Source organism: Podarcis cretensis (genome assembly GCF_951804945.1).
Source record: "Podarcis cretensis genome assembly, chromosome: 2".
Lineage (NCBI taxonomy): Eukaryota > Metazoa > Chordata > Lepidosauria > Squamata > Lacertidae > Podarcis > Podarcis cretensis.
The window spans coordinates 24,657,178-24,674,655 of NC_137171.1; the positions used below are offsets into that span (position 1 = coordinate 24,657,178).

At 46.7% G+C, this 17,478-nt stretch overlaps 1 protein-coding gene across 1 annotated transcript in view; it reads right to left on the minus strand.

The window, feature by feature from the left end:
• Positions 1 to 200: 200 nt before the first annotated feature.
• FAM20A (FAM20A golgi associated secretory pathway pseudokinase) overlaps positions 201 to 17,478 on the minus strand; it is a 45,691-nt gene continuing 28,413 nt past the window's right edge. Inside the window, exons 5-11 of the mRNA XM_079965511.1 lie at positions 17,381 to 17,473; positions 12,403 to 12,518; positions 11,458 to 11,638; positions 10,226 to 10,335; positions 6,971 to 7,052; positions 4,910 to 4,969; positions 201 to 610 (exon numbers count right to left, since the gene is read on the minus strand). Of these exons, the coding sequence (XP_079821637.1) occupies positions 349 to 610; positions 4,910 to 4,969; positions 6,971 to 7,052; positions 10,226 to 10,335; positions 11,458 to 11,638; positions 12,403 to 12,518; positions 17,381 to 17,473 (904 nt within the window). The 3' untranslated portion in view covers positions 201 to 348. The remainder of the gene's footprint in view (positions 611 to 4,909; positions 4,970 to 6,970; positions 7,053 to 10,225; positions 10,336 to 11,457; positions 11,639 to 12,402; positions 12,519 to 17,380; positions 17,474 to 17,478) is intronic.

Here is a 17,478-nt window from a genome sequence, read left to right on the forward strand (position 1 = left end):
GCCCCAAAAAATCACAACAACCTGAAGTAACAGGGGCATGGGCAGATCCCGTGAAACCACATCATCACCCAAAATATGTCTGGTTTGCAGCTACAGAGTGCCCCATTTATTCAGGTCTCCTGGAGAAGATGAACAAAGGTCACTGGTGGTGATAATGGGATAAGATTTCTGGTTATGCATATGCAAAGGAGACTCAGACCCATGGTGCAGTCTTTAATCACCTGCCCAGCAGCATGTTTAGATTTCAGTGTGACAGAGACCATCCCTCTTGTCAATCACAGTTGTCCAGGGGTAGAGGCAAACAGTCACCAATTAAAAAGTTCAGGTTCTGGTTTATCCCCTAGGTCTCTAGCTTGGCTGTGTCATTCTGTCAAAGGCATCTGTCTCCAGGGGCTTAGCATCAATCACAACATTGTATTCTCTGTTAGCCTCTATGCATTCCTCCACCGCCTTCAGGATGATCTGTAGCCTCCTGTCCAGTGCCAAAAGGTGGGGTTCTGTAAGTACAGGTGCTAGGCGGTCCTCAAGTAAGGATTCCCGCATGATGTCGCTGAGTTTGTAGGCTGGTTGCGCCAAGAGCTGTAGCCGTAATAACGTAGTCTTCTTTATTCTGAAGGAGGACGGGGGAAAACAAGGTTCATTATTCAAAAGCAAAATTCTACCTCCCTCCCTCAGATACTCCTGAAAGTTGGATGGACTTAAATATGCATTGCTGCGACCTGTGTTCAGTTATAAATAATAGCAACACGGTGGCTTAAGCTTTCTGGGAAGTCTTTCCTCCCATCTCCAGATGTTTGGAAGCTGGTTGTGGATACTCAGCAGTGAAGTTGCAAGGGTAAAATGTGCTTTGGGGACATAGGGAAGGGCTGTGGCTCTGTTGTGAAGCACATGCTTTTATTATTACTGTTCATTTCATATACCACTTAATGCCAAAATAGGCTTCTAAGCAGTTTACATAGTATGAATGTCAAGTTACACATGCAGAGGTGCCTGGACTGGAGAAAGTTTCCGATTCACTTCCTCACATCCTCCACGATGTCAAGTAGTAGGGCTGCAAAAGATAACCCAGCTGTCCATCACGCGGCTGCCACAATCTCTTGTACTTGGGAACTACAGCACAAGGGGCATTGCCAGCTCAGTGCTCAGCGCTTTGGGAAGTGCCGAGCATAGAACTGGCAAAGCGCTACTTTCTCCTGCCCGTCAGCTGATGGCAAGGGGTGGAGGGATATAAGCCAACTTCTTGCAAGTATGCACTGCAAAAAGAAGTCCCCCATTCAGCTGGTGCTTGCAACCCCCCCCCCCCCCCCGGCATCTTCCTATCCTGTTTTAGCTGCAGTTTCAAAGGGAACACTTCAGCAAGGCCATGAGCTGGTGAGGGAGCTCACATTATGTACCCTGCCCCATTCCTGACATAACGTGGTTTGGGAGAAACAGTCACACAATTGGGACACCTGATGGGACTGCAGATGAGATGTTTTCCAACCTTGTTTTTAGTAGATTCTGCATGTACATTTGCCAAACCTTACAGCCAGAAATCTAGAAACCAGACTTTGGATATAGATAGCTGTCATTTGGGATTCAACTAAGCTGTAATGTGTGCAGAATGAGGTCCATTTGTGCAATGGGGCTGTTCCCTACCCCCTCCTGTGTACCCCTGTATCCCTAAATCTGCACTGGAGGCTTTGAGAAAACTCCATAAAAGTTTTGGGGGCATGTCAGAGAGAATAATAAATAATAATAAATGTTTATTTATAGCCCGCCCTTCCTGGTTCAAAAACCAGGCTCAGCGCGCCTAACAAATTTAAAACACTTTAAAACACTTAATTATAAAAGCAGCATAAAATACGGTATAAAAACATGAATAACAATAAAATTCAAAAATCAATCAGATAATCCCCAGGGCTTGCTGGCTGAATTGGTCCTACTTGGGCCAGCGAGGAGGCCAGGGGAGAATTTGCTGTGGGGTGTTCTTCATAAAAAGGGGAGGGGAAGGGAAGAGAAGGGAAATAAAAGATCAGGCTGAATTCAAATTGAAGGCCAGGCGGAATAGCTCTGTCTTACAGGCCCAACGGAAGGAGGTTAAATCCTGAAGGGCCCTAGTCTCATGGGACAGAGCATTCCACCAGGTCGGAGCCATCACTGAAAAAGCCCTGGCCCTGGTGGAGGATAGTCTGACTTCCTTAGGGCCCGGGACCTCTTGTTGTCTTGTTGTACAAGTGGACCTGGTTCCCTACATGCATTAATCCATTTACAGCACTGCATTGGGTTCCACCCTTTGAGTGAGCCCAGTGGAGCCATAAACTACTGTATTTTTCGTCCCATAGGACGCACCTAGTTTTTTTGGGGGGAAATAAAGGGAAAAAAAATTCCCTTTATTCCCCCCCCCCCAAAAAAAACCAGGTCGGGAACAGCGGCATGGCGGCGCTCCCCCTCCCCGCTGTCCCCCGAGCTTGTGGGGCTGGCGCTGGGGAGAAGCGCCCTTCTCCCCAGCGCCAGCCTCCAAACCAGGTCGAGGAACAGCGGGATGGCGGCGCTGCGCCTCCCCACTGTCCCCTGAGCTTGTGGGGCGGGCTGATGTCTGCCCGGCTCGCGGGGCGCTCTGCTTCAGGGCGCCCCGCGCGCCGGGTGGCAGGCTGAGGGAACTCCCGCGGGCTCCCCAGGCTTGCTGATAGCTTCCTGAAGCCTGGAGAACGAGAGGGGTCGGTGCGCACCGACCCCTCTCGCTCTCCAAGCTTCAGCGAAAGCCTGTATTCGCCCCATAGGACGCACACAGATTTCCCCTTCATTTTTGGAGGGGAAAAAGTGCGTCCTATAGGGCGGAAAATACGGTACTTTTTTTTTTTTTTTTTTTTTTTTGGGCCATACCACCTTATTTAAAGAATCAAACTTAGGCGCAAGCACTTCTTTTGGTTTATAGCAGAAGCTGGTTGTCCATGGTGCTAGTTGGTTGGTCTGTATGGGAATCACAAGCCGCTCTTCTTCAATCTGAATTGACATGAGTTTTTTCAAAAAAAGTTTTTTTTAAGAAAAGAGGAACTGAACAAATGTTTAAGGTAAAGGGACCCCTGACTACTAGGTCCAGTCGTGGCCAACTCTGGGGTTGCGGCGCTCATCTCGCTTTATTGGCCAAGGGAGCCGGCGTACAGCTTCCGGGTCATGTGGCCAGCATGACTAAGCCGCTTCTGGCGAAGCAGAGCAGAGCACGGAAACGCTGTTTACCTTCCTGTTGGAGTGATACCTATTTATCTACTTGCACTTGACATGCGTTCAAACTGCTAGGTGGGCAGGAGCAGGGACTGAGCAACGGAAGCTCACCCCGTCACGGGGATTCGAACTGCCGACTTTGTGATCGGCAAGACCTAGGCTCTGTGGTTTAACCCACAGCGCCACCTGCGTCCCGAACAAATGTTTAAAAATAGCTAAATGAGACAAGTGCCTTTAAAAACCAACCATCATCACTTGCCCACTGGTTGAGGAAAGAAGGTTTCTGTTCTGAACTGATAGCTAGAAGAAGGTGAGTAGTTCTAACCCTGCAATAGCCATACCTGCAACTAACTTTTGCAGGTCAGTGCATCTGTGCACACCTGGGGGTGGGAGTGTTCTTTGGCAATGCAAAAACTGTGGTAGGCAAAAACCCTTCCATATCAGTGAAATTTGCATTGCTGATTCTCTATTCTGTTCAAACAGGGATAAAATAAATGGCTGGATGCTATACCAGTGCTTGATGTTGCTGCAGGCTGCTTGCATTTAAAAGTCAGAAGTTTGTGGCTGAGAGGACGAGATTAGTTCAGGAAAGGTGTGTGAGCAGGAGCCAATTTAAATCACACAGACTTGGAGTTCAGTGCAAGGATTTATTGGCAACCCTATAATTATAAGCCAGGAGGCTTGTAAGGTGTGAATAATGGCTTTTGAAAGTCAACCTGGAGGCTCAATATAACCGTACAGGATGATGCCACTGACATCCGGGCGCACAGAAATACACAGGGGGGAGTATGGTGAAAATAGTTAAGATGTGGTAGGGCAAAGGAACACGGGAGGATGAATAACCCTTGACACAGCTTTTTAAATGCCTAGCTTTTGATTTATATGAATTCATAAAGCAGTAGCCTGAAGAGGATTCAGGCAGTAAAATTTATGATCAGCCCCCTAATGGCTGGAGGGGGACACAAATGTAATTGATGGCGTTCGGGTTCTTTCAGTCCCTTTAGAAGACAATAAAATCTGAGTGTTCTTGGCAGGGATCAAAAGAAATGTCTCAATTTCCTTCAGCTATGACAAATGGCATGTTTGATGGGGAAATGGGTGGGCACCCCATTACACATCCAAATGCTGAAGTCTGCATGCAACTGGGACTTCATTCTGAGTGATGGACAGACTCGGCCTAGTGTGCTTTAGAAATAATTCAGGGGAAGTGAATTATGTTGTCAAATGTTGGGCGGCGGGGAATGACCTGAACTCCAAAACCAGCAGGAGATGGGGTGATCGCCCAGCCCCACAGGGGCTCCTGGGAGACTTTTCAGCTAGTCCTCCCCATTTTCTCAAGTTTCTATGGCACAGGGCAATGTGGAGATGCTGGGAAATGCTATGGCAGTGCTGTGGGTCCTAGCTATATGAGCGTTGTTTGTGAAAGTGCCCAGGGACACTGGGAGCCATGGGAAAGCACCCTTCCCATGACTTCCATCATTCCCATTTCCAGTTCCCAAGAGTACTGTACACCATTCTTTCCTAACTTGCAATTTGAAGGAGCTTTTGCAGACCGACACAGAAATGGACCTGTGAGAAGTGGTGCAGTGATGTCTCTCACTCCATTGCCATCAGGTGAAAGAAGTGTTCACCTGCTTGTTATGGCCCAGGGAGCTGCAACTGAGCCTCTCACTTTCATCCAAAATAACTTGGGAATGACACTTACATGCAACACTGTTCGAGTGGAGCCAGGATGGAGATCTCATCATGGGAATGCTTCCCAAAACTATGGAAACAAACAAAATGTAAAAGGTGTGGCCCAAACCACCCGAGACTTCAGAGACTGGAATGCTCCAAGTACAGTGATTAGTGACACGAGGCAGAAAATTTCCCAGGGCTCTTATTTTTCCATGGAGAAAAATCCACAAGTTGTAACATGGAATGGATGCCAATTGCAAATGCTGCAGAATTAGGCAAATTTAGCAGTTGCAATGCGTTTAATGTTGTCTACTAAATATAAGAAAAATAAACATGCTAAATTAAATCACACACCAAGGCATCTGAAAAATTTCCAATTTAACCTGAGCTTTTTGATGCAAATCAAGTTGATGGGATATAGCAATGGGAAGGGGAGGGGGGTTAATAGTGTCAATTTGGGGGTTTTTTTGTACCTGTTTTCAAAAGAAATTCAATGATGATGATGATGATGATGATGTATTATTTATATGCCACCCATCTGACTGGGTTGCCCCAGCTCCCAACAAAAAAAGCCATAAAAACACCACACCACAGGCACTAAAAATGTCCCTGAACAAGGTTGCCTTCAGATGTCATATGAAATGGGAAATCATACTATAAATCTTAAATTGAAAGCACAGGAGGCCAAAGGTTACTTATATATGGATATATTTACCTGAATCTTCTTCATTTATGGGAAAATCCGTAACTGAGGATTTACCACACGACTTGTGACATTACCTGTTGCATTAGGCCACAAGCCAATGCAAATATTTGCATTTCAAATGCCTTAGGAATATAAACAGCACAGTATTTATTTTCAAATTAGTTTATTTGCTTCCAGGGCTAAATAAATAAATGTTTGTAGCAGCCGGTCAGTTTTGTGGTTTCTGACCCTCTCAGATTTTCATGTATTGTGGGTTAGATGCACTATGAGAACATTTGCTGTAGAGTATTAATGGCTACTCTGCAGAAGATTTTTTGTTGGATGAAAAACTCTCATGCTCTCCAGCCAGCATAGCTACTTATGGGAGATGATGGGAGTTGTAGTCCCATCTTCATCTGGAGGGCACCAGATTGGGGGAAGCTGGTGGTCCACAGATAAATGTGCCCCTTGTGCTGTTTATTTATTGCTATTTGTATATTTTAACTATCCCAAAATACAGACGTGCCTTCACACAGGCCAGATTGGATGTGATGCCCTCTGCCGTACTTGAGCGCAGATACCAAAAGATTCCAATTGAGAAATGACTCTGCCCATGTGGAGATGGCAATCTGGAAACAGTGGCTGATGTTCTCCTGTCCTGTCCCCTTTATAAAGATCTGAGGAATGAGATCATCACCCCACTCTAACTTACCATCCCAGGCCGCCCATCTGCGGCCACATTGTTCTTTCTTTTATCAGATCAAAATGATCAGACAACAGCAAAGGTTGCTAGGTTTATCAAGGGTGCAGTGAGATTAAGGGCCACTATCTGAACAATAATCTTGGTCAACTGATTGTTCTTTTTACCCATTGTTGTCTTTTTAATTGCATATATTGCTTGTTTTATGTTGCTATGGCCATTGGCTAATGCGAATAAAGTTTATCTATCTTGCTATTTGTGTGTTTTGTCAAGGTTATATAATGACAATGGCACAAAAGTGTGCCCAGGTAGTCCTCATGTGCCATTGTTCTGTATACCTTCATGAATGAGGTAGAATTCCTGCTGGGGATTCAGTAAGAACCTGCCATGATTGTTCAACAGAATTCACTGAGCATCTGCAGAATCTTCCAATACAAGTCTCTTGCTCACCCTCCTCCTACAATTCCCAGAATCCTGAGATGGTGGCGACGACTGTTACATCAGTGTTTAAGCCAACACAGGCCTTAGTTCAAGACTCTGCCTGGTCACATGGTTTCCAAGAGGGGTTCCACAGAATTTATATCCCAAGACTCGCAGAGTAACTTATTGAGTCTTGTTCCTGAGACCCAGGACGGACTATTCCTCCCCACAGAACCAGCTCTTTCCCCCTTTAGGTCCCAGATGCAATTTGTGGGGTTCCTTACCCTCTTGCATTGTCCAAATGGAGCAAAAAGCCATCATCTCCAAACTTTGTGAACATCTCATAATGATGACGGTCCATGTTGCCTTTCAAAACAGAGAAGGAAAAGCATTTGGTACTTCCAGAGTACTAACCCAATCCAACTGCTTGAGATCTCATGCAAGACACATTATCTGAGGTATAATATCAATGTATTAATAGCAGCTTTGAAACTAAACAGGAAACATCGAGCAAGACACAAAAATGGCTTTTATCTGGATCAAATGGCTGCTTATAAGTTTGTGATATCTACTTGTTCCAAAGTTCTGCAAGGATGCATGATGGGATACGGCAGGAAAATAACCCCACTGAGTTACTTTTGAAGGAGTGGGATGCCCTGATAGGAGCAGACAGACATAAATAACATGGTTTGGAAATGCCTACACCATGTCAGATGGCGGGATAGTAATGAATGACAGTGTAACTGCATTGGCTAAGGGAGGAGAGGAAATACTTCATGTTAGTTATGAACACTTAGACACGCTTAGAGTTTCCCCCATTTTAGACTTGTTTCCTTCTAACAGATCCATCACCATTCTATTTTATTAGGACTGACCTAGAACTCTCAGAGGGCAGGCTTGATGCATCCAGCTGTTAAGCACTTTAAAACCCTGTTGATCAATGGATGAGCGTTCGGCATGCGCTTCAACTCTCCCACTGAAATCAATGGAGCTTAGGAGTGCTGCTTACTTTTGGTTGCATTGAGCCAGACATCTGCAGAGAGACAGGCCACTTTGAAGGGGAATGCTATAGGGAAAGTATTTGTCGCAGCAATTCAAAAGCGAGGGGAGCTTACTCGTGTCATCCCTTTAGGAGCTAAGCCTGAAAAATAGTGGCTTGCCATGGCTTTCCACTGGGACCATTGCACTAGGAGCTAAACCAGGAGGGCTTTAACCTCTTGCTTCTGCCATGGCCCCAAACTGGAACAGGAGGGATTCAAGCCTGATACTGTCATTGCAAAGAAGATTCCTATTTGTTTGGTTCCTGCAGCTAAAGGAAAGATCGGGCCAAGGTGAAGGAGGCCGCAGCAGTAGAAAAAGGATGTGATGTGTCATTTTGGACTCACAGCTGTCCATGGAGGCACAGATCAATTCTGTGTCCAGGGCAGCTGTTTACCAGCTCCATCTGGTACGCAGGCTGAGACCCTACCTGCCACCTGGTGGGACTGTCTCACCAGAGTGGTGCATGCTCTAGTTATCTCCCGCTTGGACTATTGCAATGCGCTATACATGGGGCTACCTTTGAAGGTGGCCCGGAAACTACAACTAATCCAGAATGCGACAGCTAGACAGGTGACTGGAAGTGGCCACCGAGACCATATAACACTGGTCCTGAACCAGTACATTTCCGAGCACAATTCAAAGTGTTGGTGCTGGCCTTTAAAGCCCTAAGCAGTATACCTGAAAGAGTCTCTCCATCCCCATCGTTCAGCCTGGACACTGAGGTCCAGCTCCAAGGGCTTTCTGGTGGTTCCCTCACTGAGAGAAGTGAGGTTACAAGGAACCAGACAGAGGGCCTTCTTGGTGGTGGCGCCAGCCCTGTGGAACGCCCTCCCATCAGATGTCAAGGAAATAAACAACTATCTGACTTTTAGAAGACATCTGAAGGCAACTCTGTATCAGGATTTTTTATATATCTAACGTTTTACAATTTTTTATGTGTTGTAAGCTGCCCACAGTAGCTGGGGAAACCCAGCCAGATGGGTGGGGTATAAATATATTCATTATTATTATTATTATTATTATTATTATTATTATTATTCCATTTCTGCTTTATAAGCCTTTAGCAAACTAGATGTATACAGTGAGGAGATTTCACCCCTCCCATTGCAAGAATCTGCTCATTTTCCAGAGGAGGGGGCGGATTGTGCTTGCTACTTATTCCGCTCCAGCCTCACTTCAAAGGGGGAGACTGAGTGTTATCTCTGTGTAGATAAGGTCACTGCAGAAAGCAGCTGTAACACTCAGTGCAGTCCAGCGTCTCCATTTGTGTATAGTTTGTATAGTACAGTAAAGGTAAAGGTAAAGGTACCCCTGCCCGTACGGGCCAGTCTTGACAGACTCTGGGGTTGTGCGCCCATCTCACTTAAGAGGCCAGGGGCCAGCGCTGTCCAGAGACACTTCCGGGTCACGTGGCCAGCGTGACATCGCTGCTCTGGCGAGCCAGAGCCGCACACGGAAACACCGTTTACCTTCCCGCTGGTAAGCGGTCCCTATTTATCTACTTGCACCCGGAGGTGCTTTCGAACTGCTAGGTTGGCAGGCGCTGGGACCGAGCAGCGGGAGCGCACCCCGCCGCAGGGATTCGAACTGCCGACCTTTCGATCGGCAAGCCCTAGGCGCTGAGGCTTTAACCCACAGCGCCACCTGCGTCCCGGGATAGTACAGTAGCTGTAGTGAATAAAAGAAGATATTCTTCAGCGCTGTCGTCCGAGTGATTTATGCTCTGCTATACTCTGCTGTGCGGGACGCAGGTGGCGCTGTGGGTTAAAGCCTCAGCGCCTAGGGCTTGCCGATCGAAAGGTCGGCGGTTCGAATCCCTGCGGCGGGGTGCGCTCCCGCTGCTCGGTCCCAGCGCCTGCCAACCTAGCAGTTCGAAAGCACCTCCGGGTGCAAGTAGATAAATAGGGACCGCTTACCAGCGGGAAGGTAAACGGCGTTTCCGTGTGCGGCTCTGGCTCTGGCTCTGGCCAGAGCATCAATGTCACGCTGGCCACGTGACCCGGAAGTGTCTCCGGACAGCGCTGGCCCCTGGCCTCTTAAGTGAGATGGGCGCACAACCCCAGAGTCTGTCAAGACTGGCCCGTACGGGCAGGGGTACCTTTACCTTACCTTTATACTCTGCTGTGCACTGCTGTCTTCTGGAAGTGAGTTCGGTGCTCACAGCTCCGAGTCGTGAGTCCACAGCACTTAGACCTGTTCCTGCAGAAAAGGGTCTCTGGAAGTGCTACCCCAGCTCGCCTGGCCCAGTCGGGGCTGAAGTGGTTGAGCCCAGTTGGTGGCACTGGCTCAAAGGCGAAGCTGACATACAGGTCACTGGTGTTTTAAAGCTTTTGCATAACGGCTAGAAACAAGCTGATCTCAGAGCAGAAAACATGCTACCAGTGCTGCCAAACTATTTACAAGCCTTCTGGTTTCAACATAGCAAGCGACATTTGCAACATCTGCGACAGTGTGTCAGATCCATGAGATTAATTATTACTTTGCTGTTTCCCACTTACCTATTAAGAAGTCAAATATTGCCATGTCGATGATATTGAGTAGCCGAGTGCCGCTGCTGTAAGGATAAATCTCCTTCACTGTGTTGCAGTAGAGTGGATTCACTTCCCATCTGCGAGAAACGCCAAAGGAAGGGGTTGAATGCTAGCACAACTATTCTGGAAGTTCCTCCCTATTTTCTGAAATAGTCCTGCATTTATTACACTGGCTCTTTAGTAAGGATATACAACACCAGGTTTCCCCAATCTGGTGTCCTCCAGATGTTGCGGTGTAACAATTTCTGGAGGGCACCAAGTTGGGGCTGATGGGAGTTGTGGCCAAACACCATCCGTTGGGGAAACCTGGTCTGTGCTGCTTTTGAGCAGGTAGCTACTTTTCTAGAAGGGTTGTCAATCTCTTCTGTGTGGGAATGAGTTTGCCAATGATACTTCTGGTGGCATCAGATCTCGGCCTGTTTTGTTCTGGCAGTGGTAGGTAAAAGGAACAACATACCCATGCTTTTCTGAAATGATATTAACAAACCAAAGTTAGGGATATGGGTGGGGCCCAAGTGCTCTATCGATGGAAAAAAGCTTATGCTTCTTGCACCAAAGAACACTGGTGATTCTCAACCGGGCACTTGTTCTGAGATAGAACAGGTCTTCTGTGCCTCTTCTCTAAACATTCAGTAAAGTCATTGTCAGGCATGTTCTAGAGTGAAAGGTAAAGGTCCTGACCATTAGGTCCAGTCGCAGATGACTCTGGGGTTGCAGCGCCCATCTCGCTTTATTGGCCAAGGGAGCTGGTGTACATGTGGCCAGCATGACTAAGCCGCTTCTGGCAAACCAGAGCAGCACACGGAAACGCCATTTACCTTCCCTACTTATCTAATTGCACTTTGACATGCTTTCGAAATGCTAGGTTGGCAGGAGCAGGGACCGAGCAACGGGAGCTCACCCCGTCGCGGGGATTCGAACCGCCGACCTTCTGATTGGCAAGCCCTAGGCTCAGTAGTTTAGACCACAGCACCACCGGCGTCTTGAGTGAAACAGCAATACAATAGTTTGGTGAAGCAAGCTGAACATGCTTAGGACGACACCCTTAGTTTAACCTTCGTAAAATAGAAATACTTCCGACGTCTGAAGGACTGCTAAGCCCAACAAATACTGCAAAATATGCAGTCAGTTTCAAGTGCTATATAAATAAGAATACGAGTTAAGGGCAGGCCAAGAGAGAGATTCATTTACCCACTTACTCCTCTTTTCCAGCAAAGGTGTAGGATCGTATCCATGGGTTTGGGATGGAGATTCTTGGTGCCAGGTTGAGAGATGGTAGGAAAACAGAGAGGGATCCTTCCAGCAGGTGAGGATTCCCACACACGGCATATTCTGTCTTGCACATATAAGGGCATTTGGCAAAGAAACAGACATTGCTGGCTGCAGAGAGAGCAGAATCTGTGAGTGAGAGGGCTAATGCAGCGCTGCACAGTTTTAAGAATCTGGGGGACCTTGGTGAAAACATGAGATCAGTTATTTTCTCATATTAAAGCGATATGTCATTAAGATCACAGGGGAAATAACATCTTAAGTTACATATGAGGCATCATTTTGAACCCACCTTTATTTATACACTTCATAAATCACAATGGTTTGTGGAGTGGTTTGTGATTTTTTGAACATTTGGGATAGGCAGTAGCAGCATGGTCCCCTATCACTGACAAGGCTAGATGCCAGGAAGCAGAGCAAAACAGAGCAAACATTTCTCTTCAAATCGTATAAATCATTTGCCTTTTATTAAGGAAGCAGAGCAAGCATCGCTAGGCCACACTCTTCCTGATGGAGGAGTACAATGGCCACTTCAAATGTGACAAATGTCCTGGGCAAAAACTAGTCTTTAAAAGAAAAATTGCTTTTATCACAAATGCTGATCTTGTTTGTACTGTTTGTGCTGCACGTACGCACTCTGGAAAGCTATGGCCAGCTCATCCATTTTTTCCAAACAAACAAATATGCCAGAGCTTCCTAGCACATGGTATCCACAGCATGAGATGCAAGGGCAATCATCATGTCACACACACTGTGTGGTTTGCACCGTGCATGTTTTTTCCTACGTAGAAGAGATATCTGTGTCATGTTTGAAGCAGCTCTTAAAACCACAGCTTCTGGAAAGCTCTTCTGCAGATAGCGCAGGTGAAACTTACCTGGCGAAACAAAAAAGACACTTTGCAGGATTTCATTTTTGGTGACCTCTAAGATTTCCTTTGTAACGTTAATCATTCTCCCAACCACTGGAGGGACGCGGCGGAAATCCAGGATTCTGCAGTGGGGAGAAGTGAGGCAACAGCTAGGAAAGTACAGTCGTACCTTGGAAGTCGAACGGAATCCGTTCCAGAAGTCCAAAACATTCAGAAACCAAAGTACGGCTTCTGATTGGCTGCAAGAAGCTCCCGCAGCCAATCGGAAGCTGTGGAAGCCCCGTTGGATGTTCGGCTTCCAAAAATAGTTCGCAAACCAGAACAGTCACTTCCGGGCTTGCGGCGTTTGGGAGCTAAAATGTTCAATAACTAAGCTGTTCGAAAACCAAGGTACGACTGTATTTCTTAGAGTAAACAGAAGTAGCAGACCCTTCCCATTAATCCATAGCAGGGGGAGTTGTTCATCCCATTGTAAAACTGAGCACACTTCCCCAGACCAGATCTGGCCAGCTGATCCAATATATTTAGTACGATCTTGAGTAGGAATCCAGCCAAATGGGTCTGCCTGCTACGATGGCATTATCTGTAGTTTACTGTGTGTGAAGAAGAATGTGCCAATTCTGTTTCCTGCAGAGCATTCTTTTAAAGTTCCCTGCATTCCTCAACGTGGTTTATATATTACATTACTTTTATTGCATTTAGTGAAGCACTGGCTATTCTCCCAACTAGATTATTTTGAATAATGACAGCCAGCTGAGAATTGTGAAACTAGATTTTACATTGTGGGCTTACATTGCATTGTCCATTAAGTCCAGGCAAGATTAAATTGTGTGCTAAGTGCCCCACATAACAGAACCTCAGCAAAGCTGGAATGTGATCTGGTTTAATGATTGAAGGGATTGACTGAGGAAAAGGCTGCGCCCGCTTTGCGCCCAACACCCGGTTTCTAAAATTTTCCTGCCAATAAAGAAAAGGACAACTCTTTCCTTTTTACAAGATAAGGGAACAATTTTAAGCCTCAGGACAATTTAGAATAATCATAGTAAATAAATGACAGATGGTGCAAGGCCAAAACACTCATTTCACTGCCAAGATTTCAGGGTGAAAAAGAAAAAGGAAGCTTTGCCCTCCTTTGTAGGGAGGCACTCAGCTGACTGATAAAAATGTATGATTCATAGGTTCAGTTCTTCTTAAGTCAGACCTCAACTTTCATCCCTTTTGTATGATGAATTTCTGCAACAGAGGTTGGGGGCAGAAATGTGACTTGAGGTGAAATATCCCCAAATAAGCCATTTCCTTTGCAGCTCATGGTTTTTATTTGTAGCTTGATGGCAGAGAGCATGCCTTGCGGGCAGAAGATCTCCCACTTTAATTCCAGAGCAGAGATTGGAAGTGTTATGTACTGAAGTTCTCACCCTGGGCCAGCAGGGGGATACTGTAGATAGTTATGCAAATAAGGGATCGAAAGTGACGTTCAGTGATTGGATAGTTACAGAAAATGGCTACTGTTGCGTTCTAGTGGAGCTCTATATAAGCAGGCTGGCTGAAGCCTTCAGTTCAGTTCTGTCCCGGCCTGTGAATAAACAAGAGCTGTTTGAAGAATCGCTGTGTCGTCTGATATGTTCACCCACAACCTAACAGGAAGGAGACCCTTTTGAAACCTTGGAGAGCTACTGTCCTTCAGTGTAGAGCCTGTAGACAAGGCTGATTTGGATGGATCAGTCGTCTGGCTTGGCATAAAAACACTTCCTGCGTTCCAAGTATCCAGAGAATAGGTGCAACATGACTGGGACAACCAGTGGCTCAGGAGAGGGAAGACCCCTCTGCCTTTAATAGTTGAATAAATGAGGGGTGGTTTCCCCCCTCCTGCTGAAATTCTACATACCTATTGAAAGAAGAACAGTCATGTCTTCCTTTGCATCAGATTACTTAAAAAAAAAAAAATAAGGGGGGGGGTGTTCCCAAATACTTAGTAAAACAAAGCTTTGATAATGCAGCTCAAAGAGCAAACAACTGCAAAGCATCAAGTCCTGTGCTGCCCATTGGTCAGTGGTAGAGCATCTGCTCTGAATGTAGAAAGCCCCAGGTTCAAACTACAGCATCGTCAGGTAGGGCTGAGGAAAAATAGCCCTTCCTGAAACATTGGAGAGCCTCTGCCAGTCAGAGTAGACAATCCTGAGCTAGAGGAACCAATGGGCTGACTTAGTACAGGGGCAGTGCTTCCCAAAGTTGGGTCTTCAGCTGTTTTTGGACTACAATTCTCATCATCTTTGATGGGATGCTAGCTAGGGATGATGGGAGTTGTCCACTAACGGGGACTGAAGAATGAAGAAAATCTTCATGGAGCTGCTTACGTTGACTGGCTACACACACAAACACACACCAGTGACTCTCAAAATATAATGTGCAATTTGGAGGCATAGGAAATTGCCTTATACCAGTGTTTCCCAAACTTGGGTCTCCAGCTGTTTTTGGACTACAATTCTCATCATCTTTGATGGGATGCTAGCTAGGGATGATGGGAGTTGTAGTCCAAAAACAGCTGGAGACCCAAGTTTGGGAAACACTGGTATAAGGCAATTTCCTATGCCTCCAAATTGCACATTATATTTTGAGAGTCACTGGTGTGTGTTTGTGTGTGTAGCCAGTCAACGTAAGCAGCTCCATGAAGATTTTCTTCATTCTTCAGTCCCCGTTAGTGGCCCATCATCCAAAAACATGTCCTCTCTCTGTGTCTCGGCACATCTCCCACATGCTCATGCTCAACTGTGTATCATCTACAAATATGCAGACCAGCTGCAGCCTCACTTGTTGTGGCACCATTTTGCTATGGTTGCCGTTGGTGCAGAGGCAATTCAGAAAGGCTCTTGACTGATGCTCTGTATGTGCCGTGCATGCGAGAGCTTTGCACAACCTGCAAACTCTTGGAAGACCCTTCCAAGTGGGGCATATATTTCTACTGCCTAGGCTGATTCAAACCACCAAAAATTGCAAATGGTGCTGTGTGGGCTTAGTGGTATTTGCTCAGCAGAGCAAAACATTATTGGCTGGTGAGTCAGTAACCACCAGGCAGACTGACTAATACTGGCACAGAAGCCACTTAAAAATGCCCCCAAGTTGGCTGGAACTCGCTTTTTAGCCTGTTGCTTGCTCAACACAAAAACAAAACAAAAGCTTGGCTTGGGTCTGACTGAGGACTTGGTGAGACACACCGAGCCAAATGCAGCCATATTTTTGCAGCCCACCAGAGTCTTGACAGGCAACTAAACCAGGAGATGGATTGAGCCCATAATAGGCTGCCACATACATACATAAGCTGGTGTTTAACATGTGGTGCAAAAACATGTTGTGCAAGCCTGATCTAGCTTTTGGGATGGCCCAGTTACATTTCCTATTAGGAAATGGAAAAGATTCACACTTCAGGAGTGTAAAACCAGGGATGTACGTAATGTCCTGTGGAGCTGGAACGGTTTGGAGTAGTGAGCGATATTTGAAAATAAGGAACATATTGTGACAAGTGCTGGAAAATTCAGACAATTTGCTTCATGCTCCCAGTCTGTGCTGGTGGCAGCTCCTCTGGCCTGCGTGTGTTTTCAGAACATAAGATCAGACCAAATACCTATCTAGTCCAGCATTCTGTTCTCCTAGGTGGGATCCAACTAACTTGTTCCACCAGCTCAAGGATTCTGGCTTGAGCAACACTTTGAGCAACACTTATCTATACAAACTGGCAGCTCTCCAGAGTTTCAGACAGGGGTGTGTGTGTGTGTGTGTGTGTGTGTGTGTTTTCCTCGGCCCTACCTGATTATGGTGGCGATTAAACCTGGCACCTTCAGAATGCAATGCAGATGTTCCACCACTGAGCTGCCATAGCCTTTCCTGATGATCCCAGATGCCCATATTTATCCCTGTGGCCACTGAAATGGTTTGCTCCCAAAACAAGAACGCATATACCAGGAAAGGCATACTATGGGCAGCTTGAAACAGACGTCATATACAGTAGTACCTCGGGTTAAGAACTTAATTCGTTCTGGAGGTCTGTTCTTAACCTGAAACTGTTCTTAACCTGAAGCACCACTTTAGCTAATGAGGCCTCCTGCTGCCACTGCACAATTTCTGTTCTTATCCTGAAGCAAAGTTCTTAACCCGAGGTAATATTTCTGGATTAAAGGTAAAGGTAAAGGTACCCCTGCCCGAAGGCGCCAGTCGTGTCCGACTCTAGGGTTGTGCGCCCATCTCACTTAAGAGGCCAGGGGCCAGCGCTGTCCGGAGACACTTCCGGGTCACGTGGCCAGCGTGACATCGCTGCTCTGGCCAGAGCCAGAGCCAGAGCCAGAGCCGCACACGGAAACGCCGTTTACCTTCCCGCTGGTAAGCGCGGAGTCTATAACCTGAAGCGTATGTAACCTGAAGCGTATGTAACCCGAGGTACCACTGTATTGTTGAAATCTGAATGCATATCCCTAAATCCCCTCTCCTGGGGACGCGGGTGGCGCTGTGGGTAAATCCTCAGCGCCTAGGGCTTGCCGATTGTATGGTCGGCGGTTTGAATCCCCACGGCGGGGTGAGCTCCCGTCTACGGTCCCAGCTCCTGCCCACCTAGCAGTTCGAAAGCACCCCTAAAAGTGCAAGTAGATAAATAGGTACCGCTTTATAGCGGGAAGGTAACGGCGTTTCCGTGCGCTGCGCTGGTGCCGGCTCGCCAGAGCAGCTTCGTCACGCTGGCCACGTGACCCGGAAGTGTCTCCGAACAGCGCTGGCCCCTGGCCTCTTAAGTGAGATGGGCGCACAACCCTAGAGTCGGACACGACTGGCGCCTTCGGGCAGGGGTACCTTTACCTTTACCTTTAAGGAATCTCTTCTTATGACAACACTACCATTCCTTGGGCTTTTGAGCACTGCAGCTCTTGTTTTCTCCTCCCTGAAGTAAGGTTAGGCCCCAAATATATGTCCAAAGAAGGGGTGAGCAAGAGCATCAAATTACCTGTCGAGGTGGAAGGCAGCTATTTCTGCATTGTGCCTTTGAAAATCAACAAAATAGAAAAAGTCTTCTGGAGTCTCCTCATCTCGTTTCTGTCTGAA